Source organism: Suncus etruscus, chromosome 1, assembly GCF_024139225.1.
Source record: "Suncus etruscus isolate mSunEtr1 chromosome 1, mSunEtr1.pri.cur, whole genome shotgun sequence".
Classification (NCBI taxonomy): Eukaryota; Metazoa; Chordata; class Mammalia; order Eulipotyphla; family Soricidae; genus Suncus; species Suncus etruscus.
In genome coordinates, this window is record NC_064848.1 from 207,219,933 (window position 1) to 207,237,056 (window position 17,124).

Sequence of the window (17,124 nt, forward strand, 5' to 3'; positions counted from 1 at the left end):
GGTTTGTCCCCGAGGGAGCGGGTTAGGCACATCCCCAGCTGTGTCCCAACACCTGCCCAGCAGCCAGAGCTGAGCCATCGCGACCAGAGGCCTGCCCACCCAGCCTCTGGCTGTATTTGGACAGGTTTCACTATTCCTCATCAGCTCTGACATGTCGCTGAACCTCTCCCATGCTGCTGAGCAGGGCAACTGAACTCCAACCAACCTCAAGCAGGGGGATCCAGCTACCGAAATGCCTAAGGCCTGCAGCCTATACCCACATCTGGTCAGGAATGGGGGGATGTTCTATTGTATAGCACTACCTTGTCTTGAAAGCATCCAACCTGTGCTTGATTCCTGGCACCCCATATGGACCTCCAAGCCCACCAGGAGTAGCCCCAAGTGCAGAGCCAGGAGTGATCTCTGAGCACAGAGCCAGGAGTGGCGCCTGACGACTGCCAAAATTTTTTAAAAAATAAGAAAGGAAAATAAAACACTCAGACTAAGGCTTTTTTTTTTTTTTTATCTAGCTTGGTTTCTCTTTAAAAAACAAAAACAAAAAAAGAAACAAGAAAAACATTGCACCAGCTTCCTAAGCCTCAAACTAAAAACACAAAACCCCAAAGAGCCCCCCAAAGCAATGGTAACCTCACATCTCTTTGGCAACAACGACAGGTCCCGGCATTTCCATTCATTCGCTCAGCAGTTACAAAAATATTCATGTGCCGCCCGCCCCACCCTGCACCCTACTCCATGAGCCCCTGAGAGCAGGAGCATGGGCCCCGGCCCCATTTCCCACAGACTTTCCAGCCTGGAGTGGAGGTCCAGGAGGGGGCTGGCCCAGTCCTCGTGGGAGGGTTGCTGTGTGTCCAGCAGAGCCAGTGGGGGACACAGGGCTAACTCTGAGGTAAGGGGGAGTACGTGAGCCTGGGGTGTCCTTACCGAGCATACCCACAGCCTGGCAAGGAGCGAAGGGGTGGCAACCCCAGGCCCCAGATAGTGCAGGTGCCAAGGGTGGTGAAGCCTACATTGGGGGTGCCGGGCAGCATCCCCGGGCAGTGCTGGGGTGCAAAGCCAAACCCCTGGGGGGGGCAGCAGAGCCTGGAAGGTCAAGCCCACTCCTCTGTCCAGACATGGGTAGGCAGGATCCTCGACTGGGGCAGGCCCAGGGCGCCAGGGGTCCTCACGCCTCCTCACAGAAGCTCCCTGTGCCTGCTGCAGAACCTGGAAACCGAGGCAGGGCTCTGTGAGCAGCATAAGGTGGAGGGAAGGCGCAGGACTCTGGTCCTGGCCCACAGCGTCCTGGACTTCTCTCCCCCAAGTTTGCGCGGGATTGGGAATCTGGCACCAGCAGTTGGGGCAGGGAGAGCTCGGGAAGAGGCTGCAGCAGCTCTGGGGCACTGAGGTGGGCAGTGGGATTCTGCCCTTGGGAAAAAGGACCCGGGGGCCCTGCAGCCAGGCCGGGCCAGTCTAGGTTTTGGACACGGTGTCTGCAAAGGCCAGTCCTGTCCATGCCTCCAGATGCCTGCCAGCCCCACAGCCTCACCTCCCATGTGCCCCGCATCCGAGTCGGAGACGTGCGTGATGGAGAAACGGGACGAGGGTGCCGTCGGCGACACGGTGAATCGGGACAGGGGTCCTGGCACCACTGGCTTGGGTGGCCCATCAGGGGTAGCTGGAGCTGGCTCGCAGGCTCTCAGCAGCGGGAAATCTCCCCAGGCAAACCCTCCGCCTGCAAGCAGGGTCCCCCGCTCTGAGGTCACAGGGCAGCTCCCACCCTGACAGCATTTAGGCAGCCCATCCTCCCAAACATCAGTCCCCCCACCCGCTGTGATGTCACCAAAGGCCATGCCCATTCTAGTGGGGGTCACAGCCTCCACCCAATCCAGACAGGCCCACCCTCGTGACCTGAAGCCTTGTGCCGTGACGTCACCCAAGGCTATGCCCCATGACGTCACAGCCTCCGCCCAGCCTCAAGACCCATCATGACACCACCCAAGGTCACGCCCCTCCCTGCCGTTGTGGCCCGCCCTCAGCTCACCCTCCTCGGCCTCTGAGCCCTCTGGTGAGTGGACAGTCAAGGGAGTTAGGCCTGGAGCGCTGGGGGATCCGGGGGCACCTGGGGAGCCGGCCAGGAAGGCAGGGGGGGCATCCTTGGCGCTGGGAAAGGGTTCCCCAACCTCCCGGCTGGGGCTCTCCTAGGGATCAGAGAAGCTCAGTGACTCAGTGTCCCCGAGTCCCCGCCCATGCCCCACATCGTGTCACGCACCTGGTCAAAGAGATAGACCGTGACGTCATCGAAGAAGGACACAACTTTCTTCTTGGGCCCCAGGTCCTGGCGCGGTGCGGCAGGCAGCAGCCCTGGCGTCCTGAGCAGGCCCCGCAGGCTGCGCGCGCTCTGGCTCTCGCCCACCACCACGGGCACGGCTCGTGCCTCGTCCTCGCTGTCCTCACTGGCCTCCTGCACGCTGTAGCAGCGCAGCTCCTCGTCCGATTCGTCGCTGTCCTCGCTCTCCTCCTCATCCTCCTCCGACCGGCCCTGAGGGGCGGCGGCCAGGACGGGCAGGGCCAGGCAGAGAGGGGGCCTGGGGCCGCCAGGGGCCGCAGTCCGTTCCTGCGGGGCCTCAGGCCCGCCACTCTCTGTGCTCATGGACACGGGGGTGAGCAGAAAGACCTTGGGGCGTCCGGTGCTGGACACGGCTGACACCTCGGTGGGACCGTGTAGCCAGGGAGGCTGAGGCTGGGGGCCGACGCTGGGCTCTGGGGAGGAGTCCCCGGACGCCTCGGCCACCTGCAGCCCGTCTGGACTCAGGCCGTCCCCTGAATTCTCTGCCTGACCTGCAGGGAGCTCGGCCTCGGCCTCCAGGTCCGAGAAGTAGGCCGAGTCCCGGTAGGGGCTCTTCCCACCCAGGCTGCCCAGTGGGCTGGACAGCTGAGTTTCAGGCCCAGGGCTGCTGCCTTCATAGCCCAGCCCCCCACCTGTCCCAGACTCTCCCGGCTCCGGTGTCTCCCAGAGCACGAGCTGGGGAGGCTGGTAGGTCTCGGTGTCGTAGCCACTATCCAGGGCACGGGGCAGCCCCACAACAGGGCTAGCAGCCACCGGGCTCAAAGCCTGGCCGTTGGCCTCGCTGGCCAAGGACAGGGAATGCAGGAAGCCGGGGGCCTGGCAGGCCGGAGTCATGCCCAGCCCTTCTGTGTCCGGACTGCCTGCGGGCAGACCAGTGAGAACGCCTGGAATGGCCTCAGCTGTGCCCTGGTCCCCGCTGCTGCTGCTGCCCGACCCCTCCAGCTCCGGGGGGTCGTCTGGAGGGTCCAGGGCAGCTGTCTGGCTGCCACCGGCCGGTGTGGGCGAGTCAGGCAGGCTGGTCGGGGCGCTGGCAGCCTCAGCGGGAAGTGGGCTGTCCTCGTGAGACGGGATGGAGGGAAGGGGAAGATGGAGCCCAGTGGCCTCCTCAGCCACCCTCGGCTCCACCTGGGACCTGTCGCCCCCTTGTCTGGCTGCCTCTGTCCAGCGCGGTGTGTTGGGGCCCTCATCGAGGTTCAGTGTATGTCCCGAGGAGGTGGCCTGGAGCCCAAGGAGAGGTTCCCGAGGTCCCTCGGGGGCCAGGGGGTGTCCCTGGGGGCTGGGCTCCATGCTGGGGCAGCTGTGCCTGCAGCCGTCCTCCCCGCCCGGCACCTGGCACCCACTGTTGTTGTTGGCCGACTGGTTGGAGCGCCACTGTCCACGGCCTGCCACCCCAGGGTTCACCTCCAGTGCCTCCCCACCCAGCGGGTCTTCAGGAACAGCCGGGCAGGGAGCGGCTTCTCCGTCCTGCAGCGTGAGGGGCGCGGGCGGGGGTGACCGCAGGGCACATGGCAGACTCTGACTGGGGCTCCTGTTTGGAGGGTCGTGACAGTCGTCCAGGGGGTCATCAGGGGACAGCGGGTGGCCTAGCCACGGCTCCAGGAGTTCCGAGTTGGCCTCAGTGAGACCTGGACTTCTTGGGGCACAGCCCGCGCAGTCGGGGTCATGGCGGGTGGTGGGCGCCAGTTCCTCCAGGCGGATGAAGTACTCGCTGCCCACCGAGGGGCTGTGCGCACTCAGCACTGGCACCACTCCCGGGGGCGCCTGCAGGGGTGCGTGGGCTGGGCTGGGCGCCTCCCCCGGAGCCGGCAGGGCCTCAGCGCCCGTGCCCGCCTCCCACTTGTACTCAAAGTCGAGGCCACGGCTGGTCTCGGTCACCGTCAGCACGTCGTCCCCCGAGAACTGCTCCAGCAGTGGGAAGGATGAGGCGTTGGGCAGTGCTAAGCCGCCCCCACCGGGCCTCAGCGAGCGCCAGCGCCGCTCAAAGTCATCCTCAGCCACATCGGACGTGCCCTTGGAACAGAGGTAGGTGAGCAGCAGGTGCACCTCCTGGGCCGTGGGCCGCTGCTCCGGCTGCAGCCAGCAAAACTGCATCACCTCGTACCTGCGAATGGGACCAGTTCAGTGGTGCCACAACGCAACGGGCCTCAGAACGCGCTGCTGGCTCAGGGCAGGGCACCACCAGCAGGGCAGGGGTGCCCGGCTGGGCACGCAGGGCTCACCAGCGCTCCGAGAGGCTCGGTGGCAGCTGCGGCGGCGGGAGCTTGAGCTGCTGGTCGCGGACGGCATAGGCGAGCACCTGTCGGTCCGTGTGTTGCTCGTAGGGCTGCGTGCCCAGCTCAAAGAGCTCCCACAGGGTCACGCCCAGGGACCTGCAGGCACAGCAGGAGGCGCCCGATGGGCGGGTCGTTTCCCACCCCCCCCCTGCTCACCAGCACCAGGGGCTGTAGTCTGGCTAAGTTCCTGGAGGAGGTGGAGCCCCCAGAGCCCGGGGACCCACCCTCGTCCTCAGTCACTCCTCCCGCTGGGGGCCTAGCACCGGGCACTCCAGCTCCAACTGCTTCATCGCTCGCTCACCCATGCAGCCCTCTGTCCTGTGCCCACCCTGCAGTAGGGGCAGGAGCTGCTGTCCCCGAGGCAGCATCAGAATGTGGGGAGCAGTGCTCAGGGTCTGAGCAGGGCATCTAGGGAGCCTCTGGCCATGAGCCCGGCTGATCGAGGGTACAGTACCAGTCCTGGGCGTCTCTCTGCCTTTGGCCAAGAGCACATGGTGGCGCACAGAAGCTGTGTGCCGATTTTCCACCAGAGTGCTCTACACCCCTCCCTTCCCGGAGTCTGCAGGGCCCCAGCGCCCCCCACCCCACCCCGCTCACCACACGTTGCTGGCCTTGGTCTGGTTGACCACAAGCAGGTTGCTGTGCACCTCGTCCACCAGCTCGGGCGCGATCCAGCGCAGCGGCACCCACAGCTGGTCGGCAGTGACCAGGTAGTCCTCCTGCGGGGACGCGTGTCACCGGCCAGCAGCCCCCGCCCGCGGGCCCGCCCCCGCCCACTTACTCGGTATGTGCCGTGCGCCAGGCCGTAGTCCCCGACCTTCACTCTCAGCTGGGCCGTGAGCAGGCAGTTCCTCAGGGCCAGGTCGCTGGGGAGGGCCGGGGGAGAGGCTCAGCCGAGCGGGGGCTGTGCACTCCTGCAGGTGACCCCCCAGGTGACCCCCGTGCCGGCCTCACTACCCACCCATCCCGGGCAGGGCATTTAGAGACCACGAGGGCCAGCCTCCAAAGCCAGCCAGGTGGGTGCTCAGGGGACAGAGGCGCCTGGAGCTCCCTGGGCCCCTGCCTGCTCCCCAAGAGTAAGCCCAGTACCCTAACCCATAGCTGCCCTGCTCCTCCTCCAGCTCTCTGAGAGGTGGAAATTGGGGTCCCAAGTGTCCCGGGGGTCTGTTCCTGCCCCACCTGGGGCAGAGCACCTGCAGGCAGGAGGCCACCCCGCCCCAAGGACCTCCGATCCCCGGGCCGAGCCCTGGGTGTCGTCCCCCACGCCACCCACCCCACCCACCCCCGCAGGCTGGGCCCACCCGGGGCATCAGGGGTGCTCGGCCACCGGGGAGCGCGGCAGGCCGAGGCTGGCCAGGAAGGAGGCGACAGGCCGGAGACAGGCCCGGAGGCTGGCAGCTGCCCTCTGCAACAAAATCACTGATGCTGGAGTCGCCGACCATCACTCAGCACCAGGATGTTGTTGCGGAGGACGGCCCGTGCGGCGTCCAGGCTGCGGCCACTCCTCGGCGCGGGGCGGCGCTCACCTGTGCACGTAGTTGTGGCGGTGCAGGTGCTCGAGTCCGCAGGCCACCTCGCACGCCATGCGCTGCAGGGTCAGCGGGTCGGGCGCCAGGGCCTCGGCCACGCGGCGGCTCCGCAGGTAGCCCTTGAGGTCCCCCTGGCGACAAGGGCAGCCCGGGTCACGGCCGGCGGCCACCGCGGCCCGGCAGCCGCCGGCGTGTGCGTGTGTGCGGTGGCGGTCAGTGCCGGTCAGTGCGGGGAATGCCGGCCTAGCGGGGCCCGACGACCCTCCTGCGGGCCCGATCCACCCTGCGGCACCCGGCGGGCAGTCGGACCCACGGGCTCCGTGGGCTGTGATGACCAGCCGGAGGATGGGGGTCAGCGGGCCCCTGGGGACTGGGGAGCCTGGACAGCGGGCAGCGTGCGCGAAGGTCCCCCCCCAGCAGACACGCAGGGCGCCCGGCCACTCACCCCCGGGCAGAACTCCAGGAGCAGCAGGTGCGGCGCGGCCTCCGCGCACAGGCCCAGGCACCGGAGCAGGTTCTCGTGCTGCAGCGCCCTGCGGAGCCGACACGCTGCGAGCCGGGCCGCCTCCGGAGGGAGGCGGGAGGGGCGGGGCTAGGCTAGTGGGCAGGGCTTTGGGGTGGGCGGGGCTTTGGGGTGGGCGGGGCTCGCAGGGAATGGGCGGGGCTTTCAGAGGAAGGGGTGGGCTGCTGTCCTGGGGTAGTGGAGGGTGGGGCGGGGCTACGAGAGGACGGGGTAGGGCTAGCGTGGATGGGCGGGGCTTTGTGTCTGGGCGGAGCTCGCATGGAACGGGCGGGGCTGTCAGAGGAAGGGTGGGCCGCTGTCCTGGGGTAGTGGAGGATGGGGCGGGGCTACCAGAGCATGGGGCGGAGCTACGAGAGGACGGGGTAGGGCTAGCGTGGATGGGCGTGGCTTTGGGATGTGGGCGGAGCTAGCAGGCAATGGGCGGGGCTGTCAGAGGAAGGGGTGGGCCGCTGTCCTGGGGTAGTGAAGGATGGGGCGGGCTATTAGAGCATGGGGCGGGGCTACGAGAGGACAGGGTAGGGCTAGCGTGGATGGGCGTGGCTTTTGGATGTGAGCGGAGCTCCCAGGGAATGGGCGGGGCTGTCAGAGGAAGGGGTGGGGCTAGCGTGGATGGGAGGGACTGTCGTGATAGGGCGGGGCTTCGGGTGTGGGGCGGAGCTAGCAAGGGATAGGCCAGGCTAACCGAGGATGGGCGGGGCTATCAGAGCACAGGGTAGGGCCACCAGAACTTGGGGCGGGGCCATCCGAAGATGGCTGCTGTGATTGGGCTAGTGGAGAATGGGGCGGGGCTACACAAATGGCGTGGGCGGGGCGTGTCTAATGAAAAAGCAAGGGGTGTGATTGGGCTAGTGGGGAATGGGGCGGGGCTAATGGATGGAGTGGGCGGGGCGTGTCTAATGAAATAAACAAGGAGAGGCGGAACTAGCAAGCGAGTGGGCGGGGCGGGCGAGTCCTGTCCCGGTCCGCGGGCGGCAGCACGGAGGCCTTTTGTGTCCCAAAGGTTCCAAGGCCCGCCCGGCCGGCCCGGTCCACCCACCTGTAGGGCTGCACCTCCTCCAGGAAGCGCAGCTGCTCCTGCACGCTGGCCCCGCTGCGGAGCTCCTTCACCACCACCTGGGAGCCCCGGGCGCTGCCCGCGGGCACCTTCCCCAGGTACACCTGCGGGGTTGCTGACGTCACCGCGGTCCCCCTGCACCTCGGTTCCTCATCTGGACGGACGCCCAGCAAGGAGCCCTCCCTCCGCCAAGTTCCGTCCCTGGGGGCCCTCCCCAGCGGCCCCGCCCATCCTGGGCTCCCAACAGGGGCAGCCTGGGGGTCAGGGAGAAGCCAGACCTCAGCACTCTGCAGTGCCCTCGCGCCATGCACCCGTCTCCAGATCCTGGAGCAGGGCAGAAGGCCCCCGGGGCCCTGTCTTGAGCACCCCAAAGAGAAGCCAGCAGCCTGGAGCACTGGGAGGACCCCTGAGAAGCAACCCCCTCCAAGCACCTTGCTCAGCCCACCACCTCCCCACACACTCACCCTCCCGAACCAGCCATGGCCCATCTCTTCCAGGAGCAGAAGGTCCTGCCGGCCCAGGTCCGAAGCATTGAGCAGCTGCCCTGTAAGGGGGGCAGCAGGGACCCCCCTCAGCCACTTCCACCCTGATCTTGCCTGGGATCCCCAAGCCTGGGGCTTCCACCCAGGCGTCGGGCATCCTGCTGGGGGCTGAAGTCTGTCCCCGGCTGCAGACCTGCCAGGCTGGAGACAGCAGTGGCCTTGGGGACCTGCACAGGGCACTGCCAGGCGCCGAGTGGCTGAGCCACAGCCCGGGCTGAGAGACAGAGGCCCGCCCCGCCCCGCCCCGCTGGCATTCCCGCGCCAGGCGCCAAAGATGCCTTTGTTGGGGGCTGGTTGGCACAGGCCTGCACGGGGCACAGTGGGGCCATTCTCTGCTGGGCCCGGGGGCGGTCAGTGAGGAGGGGTCAGCCGGGCTGCAGGACCCATTCCCACCCACCGTGCCCTGAGGGATTCCCCGAATTCTGCTCCCACGCCCAAGTGCAGGGAGGCCAGAGCGCTTGAGCTGGGGGACTCCTACTGGGGCCCAGTGGCCTGCAGGCCAGGCGAAATTCAGGGGTGCCTGTGGCTGATGTCTCCCAGGCAGGCTCAGGGGTGCTGCAGGCCATGGACCCCAGGACAGCTTTGGCAGGAAAACGTGCCAGCAGCCAGCCCTGGGCAGCTCTGTGACAGTCTCTGGGCAGAAACGGCCACCTGCCCCCACCCCAAAGCCCCACACCATGTGCCTCCCCCACTGCAGTGCGTTGTGGAGCTGGGGCAGCCCACACAGGTACTGGGGACCCCCAAGATTCTGGGGACCCCCAAGTGGGCTCCCTGAGCTGACTGCAGTGGGGGGGGAGTGGGAGGCAAAGCAGGCCTCCTCTTGTGCCCAGCTTAGCGGGCCTCGACCAGGGCCTCTGTGTGGGTGTCTGGGGTGCTGGGTGATCTGAGAGAGGTGGGTGGGGTGAGCCTGTGCCCACCCACCCCAGAGTCTCTGCAGCACTCACCTGCATGGCCTGGCTGCTCCGCCACGGGCAGGGAAACCTCGCTGAGCGGCAGCACATACACGTCGGGCCCCGCGGGGGCCGGGGGCGCGGGGGAGCCGATCCCCGAGACGTCGGCCGGGTACTCCTCTCCCTCCGCATTCTCCAGCTCCTGAGAAGCACCGTGAGCCGCGGGCAGCCAGGCCCGGCAGCCCCCCCCCCCCCGTCCAACCCGCCCTGCGCCCCGCACGCCCCCGCTGCACTGGGGAAGCGCAGGCCTCACCGGCCGCTGTCCCGCACGCCGTGAGCGCGGGCCCCGCCGCATCCTCTCCCGCCGCCACCCCCTGCTCCACGCTGGGCCTGAACCTTGCCCCGGGCGCCCTTCCGCGCTCACGAGCCCGCCACGCCCGCCCTCTGGGCAGCACCAGCTCCCGCCTGAGTCTCCGGGAACCTGCGCCTGGAGCCATCTAGAACACCAACCCGGTGCCCAGGCGGGGAAACCAGAAGCCAGGCCAGGAGCCAGATTCTGGGGCACCTGAGGTCCCCCCCACACGCTGGTCGCAGGTGGGTCCTGCCCAGGCCTCGGCTTTCCTGGCGATGTGGGTGGAGGCACTGTGGGGTCCCCCCAACCTTTACCTGCAATGGCCCCAAAGCTGCCAGGCGGGCAGCACCCACACAGCGTGCCACCAGGTAGGCCAGCGTGAGCATGGCTGAGCGCGCTGGAATGTTCTGGGGACCATGTCCCCAAGGGCCTGACAAAGGCCCTTGTTTGGGACCCTGATCCCGGGGCCGAAGGGGGGGGCAGCGCCTCACAGAGAGTTCCACCCCTGGCCCTGCCGCCCACGATCCCGGGGTCCCTGCTAGCAGAGACCCAGGGCAGGGCCATGGCACGGCCCCTGGAAGGTCCTGGCAGGTCCGTAGGCTTGGCAGGGCAGTAGGGTCAACAGCCACCCCAGCAACTCGCCTTCTGGGGGGCGAGTGGGGCTTGCTGCACCACTGGGGGTGGTCAGCGGAGTGGCCAGTGGTGGGGCTGAGCACAGCCAGGGCTGGAGGCTGTGGCGAGCACTGTCCACCGAGTCAGCAGGATCTCCACCCACAGGCCAAAAGGGTCCAGCCCAGCCCCCCGTTTTGTCCTGGTCAGCACTGGGGCTGGAATGTGCGTAGGACGCAGCTGCCCGGCCCGGTCCAGTGCCCTGGACAACGCCCAGAGGCCGCAGCAGGCGGACCCTGGTGTCCCCTTCACTGCGCAGTTGGGACAGCTTGCAGGGACCCTGTGCTGTTTGGACCACTTCCTGGCGGCACCGTGGTGGGGACCCTCACCTTGAACCCGATGCCCCCCTTCTTACAGCACAGGCAGGCCAGCATGAGGGCGACGACCATGAGGAGCCCCGAGAAGGAGATGGTGACCACGGCCAGGGAAGACGACCAGGAGAGCTCGCCGAGAGGGGCGCCGTCTGTGGGGGAAAGCGGTCAGGGCCCACCTGTCCCTGCTTACGGGAACCCCCGCCCCAGAAAAGCAGGTGTCACGGCCCTGCAGTCCCTCTGACGGCCACTGGGCGGCCGCTGTGTCCTGGCGCAGGGACCTGTGGTGGGGGGAAAGCCCAGGCTGCAGGACAGTCCAACCTGAGTCCAGGGACCCCAGAGTCTGGGGGTGAGCGACCGCCACTGTCAAGGTTTGGGGGTCTCCTGGAACAGGTAGGGAACAAATGGACAACGCACATGGAACATATATGTGCACAAAGGCATATGTGGAAACAACACATGTGTGGGATGAGCTACACTGGGTCATGTACACATTACACTACATCAAACACAGCTGTGTTTACATGTGTTCCTGTGACATGCATGTCCGTGTGTTCTCATGACAAGCGTACACTGAACGCTGACACGGGACACTGTACATTGGCCACATAGGCACTTGCTTACATGGAACATGTGGGGGCTCCATGCACGTTGACATAAACGTGGGCAACACATATCTGGGCACATGCACTATATACACACTATATGTGTGCACATACTACATGTGTGTGCTCATACACCTCACAACCAACAGCATGTGGAGTGGTGAAGGAGGCTCGGGGCCTCCTTCCAGGTGCAGGTTCCCCCCATGCCCGGCCTAGGGGCTGATCCCGGGTGTCCCTGTCCCCAGGGTTGTGACAGAGACAGGAACACCGGCCTGTGAGGATGAGGATAATGGAGTTGGGGACAGGTGAGGGACTGGGTCCCCAGCAACCGCAACCCCACAAGGGTTGGCAGTTGGGGAAGCAGATACGGCCCGGTGCTGGAAGAATGTTCCCCAAGCTGGTGACCTGCAGCTCTGAGCCTGCTGAGCTCCCCAGCCAGCTCGCAGGTCCCCACAGGACACCCCACGCCCCGTGGCATCCTACAAAGCTGAGGCCTCTCTGCTGACCAGACCCCTTTTCCCCCTGAGCCCCGTCCTGGCCCAAGGCGGGGAGTTGGGCAGTCAGTGGCAGACCCTGGTGCCCCCAGTGCCCACCCAATGCTGTCTGATGCCATCCTCCTTCACACATTGTCCCCAGTATAGGACAGCGCTGTCATTTAGGCCCTGAGGCCGCACACCCCAGTTCCTGCACCAGCTTTATGGGTCTACCTTCACCCCAAGACACAGGGGGTGCCTTGGTTGGGGGCCTCAGCCAAGATCTTTGGTTTGGCTTTGGGCCACACCCAGCAGTGCTCAGGGCTTAGTCCCGGCTCTGCATGCAGGGATCCCTCCTGGTGGGGGTCTATGAGGTGCTGGGAATTGAACCCAGGTTGGCCATTTGCAAGGCCAGCACCGTGGTCCTGTGATCTCTCCGGCCCCCCGAGTCATATCTGAGGACACCCCATTCCCCTGGCACAGACAAGGAGTGCCTGTAGCTGGAGGGTGTCCAGAATCCATAGCCTAGGGCAAGTGTGAGGGTTCAACCATGCACACCAAGGCCGATGTCCTGGGATGTTGTGTATGTAAATATTTTAGGGGACTATTATGTTACTGACCCTAACCTGATCAGTGATTGTGCCCTACCCTAGTGTGTGACCTGGCATTCTGCCCCCACCGGGGGCCCCTGAGCCCATCGGTGCTGTGCCCGAACCAGCACATCATTCTGGGGGCCTCTCAACCGGGACAGCACAGGGACCCTGAGTGTCAGCGGCAGACAATCCCGCCTGCTTGTGGTCATGCCAGCCTGGACAGCAAGGCCCCCACCCTGTCCCTGGAACCCCCACTTCCTTCTCACAGCTTAGGGGTACAAGAGCTCCTAAAGGAGCACCAGGGGCTCCTACCAGAACCTTCCAACCGTCCCCAGGACAGATAAGAGCAGTGGGCCCAGAGAGATAGCACAGCGGTGTTTGCCTTGCAAGCAGCCGATCCAGGACCAAAGGTGGTTGGTTCGAATCCCGGTGTCCCATATGGTCCCCCGTGCCTGCCAGGAGCTATTTCTGAGCAGAGAGCCAGGAGTAAACCCTGAGCAACACTGGGTGTGGCCCAAAAAACCAAAAAATAAAAATAAAAAAGAGCAGTGCTGGCTGCTGGGCATAGACCCACGGCTGCTCCTGGGGGACTCTAGGGGGCGCTACAAATGATCCCACCTTCCCGGTGAGCCCCCAAATGCTCACGAACAGGACTCGGGACCACACTCTGCCAGACTAAGGCCGGGTCCAAATCTCCAGGGGACGTCATCCCTTGCTGGCGTCTCAGGGGCCATCACAGGGTCCCCACGGAATGCAGGAGGGACACGCACCTGTCTCCATGCCTGCACACACATGTTCAATAAGCATACGCACATGCCACCATCATGTGACATACCACAAGTGCATTACACATATGTTTGATATGTATTCACACTACCATCATGGGTGTTACACCACAGTACATTATATGCCTGCGACATTTGTTAAATAAGTAGCCAACATGGTACCATCATGCATTAAATGTGTGCATTACATGTCTTCACACATGGTCAAAGTAACCATGCCCGTGTCCTACCATCACACATGTTACAAGCATGTACACACGCACAACCATATATACTTGCTGCCCTCATATTTCATAGCTATGCATATTACACAAATGGACATTTATACAGAATAATCACAGCTATGTTGACATGCATGTGCGCAATACTTCTATACATGCTACACCCGTGTACTATACACCGACACATAAATGCTGCATGTCCACACATACACAAAAACATCCCCCAATGTGCTAACCTTACACCTTGCAAACATGTGTCCAACAAACCAGATCTATGTGATGATGCACACAAGACACAGTAATGTCCCATGACCATGTGTTCATTTACACACATGGATGCTTCATACCTGTGCACACATGCTAGCATCATGAATACACATCAACATCATGCACATGCCAACATCATACACAAGAATTCCAGCATCACACACCCACACACACCAGCATCACACACTCCAATATTGTGCACACACTAGCACCACACACACGTACATACCAGCATTACATATGCCCACATGCCAGCATTATGCACACTCCATCGTCATACATACGCCCGTGTCCTCAGCTCACCTCTGCACGCTCTGAAGGGCATGTGGCAGCTTGGGCCGTGGTGCTAGATGGTGTGGGAGCAGTCCCCATCTCCCACCACCAAGCCCTCGGGTCCCCGATTTTCTGCCCAGAGGCCTCAGTGCCTGCCCTGCCTGTGGCCACTGTCAGCGACGGAAGGAAGTTCCGCAATCCCACCGTGACATGACGGGGCTGGTCCCGGAGTGGAGCCACATGCCTCGGGACTCTCAGGAACCCCGTATCCCAGAAGGGTGAGTGGGTGCTCGGGCAATGCACCCCATTCTCTGCCCCATCCCGAGGGTCCTCTCCACTGGCCCTGCCATCTAACCAACTTTGAGCCCAGGAGGCGGAGCCTGGCCCAGGTCAGGGGCCCAGATATCAGGTCTCCTGCCCCCCAGCCAAGATCCCTCAACGCAGGGGACTCCCGTGGGTGCATGGAAGAGGCCTCGGGATGCAGGGGACAGGGAGGCAGTATACCAACCCTGGGGGCTGTGACACCCAGTCCTGGGATACAGTGAGCCTGGCCCCTGCCACAAGACCCACCAGTCCCGGGACCCCTGAGTGTCCGCCGGGCTTGGCCATAGCAGGCAGCAGTGTCCACAACTGTGCGGGGGTCCTGATGGGCCCCAGCAACAGAAGGTCAGGGGTCGATTCGGGACCTTGCTATTCTGAGCACACCTGGGGGCCCTTGAGGCCCCTGGCCTGCCCAGCCACATGCCCTCTCCAGAGGGACCCCGAGTCCCGACCGAGTCCATCCCGGAAACCCCACGTACCGGCCTTGGGTCCTCTCGTGGACTGCCGGTGCCTGCCCCACACTGCCCTACACGACTGCGACCTGGAAACCGTTTCCGCTTTTCTCTGTGGTTTCCTCTGCCAGGTGGGCGGGGGCCAGGGTGCCCCCCCCAGGGTCCTGCCCTGCCTCAGGCTGTGTCACCCAGAAAAGCTGCAAACCAGGACTCAGCTCGGAGGGGACAGGGCCAGGGCTAGAGGGTCAGGACAGAGACTGGGCAGGACCTTCCATGGTGCCCATGGCCCTGGCTGAGTCAGGACCCTGAGCCACACCCCAGGCAAGCCTGCCCGGAGGGGCTTGGGCTACCGCAGGGCCTGCCCTGGGCAGTGAGCTAGCAGGGGCAGGGGCCACAGCCCAGGTTCTGGGAGGTGCCAAGCGGGCACCTGGGCAGCACCTCCCAGCAAGAAGGTGGAAACCCCACCCGAAGTAGGACCCCCAGCCACTCATGCCTCCCAGCTGGGGACAGGCAGCTTCTGAGGGAGGAAGTGGGGGACAGGGCCCTTGGGGGTCCACAGACCACCCCAGGGAAACCACTGCCTCTTCCTGGAGACGATGGACTGGGGTGAGCTTGGAGAAAGTGAGCACAGACGTGCATCGCTCAGCCTGGCTGCAGAGTGTGTGTGTTCAGCCTGGGTGTTTATCAGTCTGCATAGATGTAACATACATGCTCACAGCCCTTGCTGTGTGTGCCCCATATGCAAGTATACATGTGTGTTCATCGACTGTGTGCATGTATGTTCTACCTGGTGTGTAGAACGTGCCTTGCTGTGCTCACGTGCCTGCTGACTACCCATGCATGTGTGTTCACATGTTTACATGTGTGAACACATGTGCTCACTGGGTTGTACTGTACGTGGCACTTGTACATGTGTGTCTCACTGAGTTCAGTGTGTTCTTGTATGTACACGTATGCCCACTGCATGTGTGTGCGGGAGTGTTGTGTGTCTCACTGAGTTCAGTGTGTGTTCTTGTATGTACACGTACGCCCACTGCATGTGTGTGCGGGAGTGTGCGCTGGCCCTGTGCCGTGCCTGGAGCCGTGGCTGCCCTATGGGACAGAAGGATCTAGGGGCCGGAGAGAGAGGATCTAGAAAACAGAGGCCACCTCTTCCCGCTGCCCTGAGGGCTAGGCTCCCATTCGTGGTGGGAGGGACAGCGGGGCCCTCGGACCCTCCTGCCTGCCCGCTGCTGCCGCCCCCTAGTGCGCCATGTCAGGGGCTGGAGCAGCTGCAGCAGGGCAGGGCGAGGAAGCCTCTCTGCAGGTTGGCAGTACCCACAAGCCTGCCTCGTGGGGAGCAACTGAGGCCCGACAGACAAATTCCTCATGCGGGGGGGGGGGGACTGAAGCCCAGAGATCGGGTTATTCACAGTGGTAAACAGGCCTAGAGAGCTGGGTCCCCACAGGGGGTAAACTGAGGGCCAGAGGGCAGGTTCCTCACAGCCTGCTAGGGCAGCACCTCAGAGCTGCCCACAGTGGGTGCACAGCTGGGGTCCCGGGTGCAGGGAGTGTCGAGGGAAACAGGGATGAGGTCAGTGACTCCCCCCCACCAGGGATCTGCACCTGCCGGCAGGCCAGTCCCTCCAGGCGAGGCTCAGAGGATGCCGGAGCCCAGCACACCTGCTGCCAGGGCCCCCCCCCCCCCCCGGCAGATGCAGAGGCAAGGCGTGTGTGCCAGTCTCATGCATGCATGTACTGGCTGCATGTGTGTGCCCGGCTCCCTACGTGTGCTAGCGCTGGTTCATGCGCGTACGCCCACCGACCAGTGTGAAGAGGCAGCAGGGACCCCACTGGCCGTCCAGCAACCCTCTGGGCTCCAGAGCCCCGAGGACCCTGCTCCGGGGTTCTATCCGGGCTGACGGGGACAGGCCGCTGCCGGCAGGGCCCTGGGCAGACCCCGCAGCTGGCAGGCCGGCGGGGAGGGGCGGCCCGGATGGACCCCAGCGGGGACCCCCGCCACCTCCCCGGGCTCCGGTCACCCGCCCGCCCCAGCCCAGCCACCTGCCACCTCCGCGGACGCGGACGCGGACGGGCGGGCGGCGCGGGCAGGTCCCGCAGCAGCCCGGCCCGGCCCGGCCCGGCCCGGCCCAGCGGGGCGCGAAGGCGGAGGGAAGGCCCGGCCCGGGGCCTCGACTCACCGGGGTCCAGGTGGGAGCTGAAGGCGAAGCTGGGGTTGAAGAAGGACGAAGACATGGCCCAGGCCCGGGGCCCGCTCACGCCGCCCGCGGCCCCGGCCCGCCCCGCGCCATCGCCCCGCGCCCCGCGCCCAGCCCAGGCAGCCCAGCCCCAGCCGCAGCGCGGGCCGGCGCGACCAGGCGCCTCCGCCCGCGGGGCTCCGGCTGGTGCGGCCCGAAAACACGCGGGAGCGCGCGCGGGGCTCCTCCCGCCCGGGGCTCGGACACGCGCGGGCGGGCGGGCGGACGGGGCCGGGGCCGGGGGCGCGGGGCGGGGCGCCCGCAGACGCGCGGGGGTGCGGGCCGGGCCGGGGGCTGCGGGTGCGGGCGATCGGGGCTGCCGGGGGCGCCGGGGATCCCCGCCCGGCCCAGGCGCAGGAGCGCGCGGCGAGCCTGGCGGGGACGCGGGGTGCGCGCACCGCGCGGTGGGGGCTGCCGGTGCCCGGGGA

The 17,124-nt window shown here is 65.2% G+C and overlaps 1 protein-coding gene across 3 annotated transcripts; it reads right to left on the reverse strand.

Annotated features, from left to right (window-relative positions):
- Nucleotides 1–618: 618 nt before the first annotated feature.
- On the reverse strand, nt 619–16,749 carry AATK (apoptosis associated tyrosine kinase). 3 transcript variants are annotated; one of them, XM_049776137.1, is made up of 14 exons: nt 16,640–16,749; nt 10,488–10,621; nt 9,192–9,339; nt 8,170–8,249; nt 7,688–7,809; nt 6,574–6,661; nt 6,126–6,259; nt 5,417–5,465; nt 5,197–5,318; nt 4,546–4,695; nt 2,249–4,427; nt 2,021–2,177; nt 1,526–1,711; nt 619–1,203 (listed from the first exon to the last, which is right to left on the reverse strand). In XM_049776137.1, the coding sequence occupies exons 1-14, from the start codon at nt 16,692–16,694 to the stop codon at nt 1,163–1,165; spliced, it is 3,645 nt and encodes a 1,214-aa protein (XP_049632094.1). In that variant the 5' UTR covers nt 16,695–16,749; the 3' UTR covers nt 619–1,162. The 3 variants fall into 3 exon arrangements, with proteins under 3 accessions (XP_049632094.1, XP_049632093.1, XP_049632092.1); XM_049776136.1 differs by having other exon boundaries at nt 5,197–5,291; nt 5,381–5,465; XM_049776135.1 differs by having other exon boundaries at nt 5,381–5,465.
- Between the last annotated feature and the right edge of the window lie 375 nt (nt 16,750–17,124).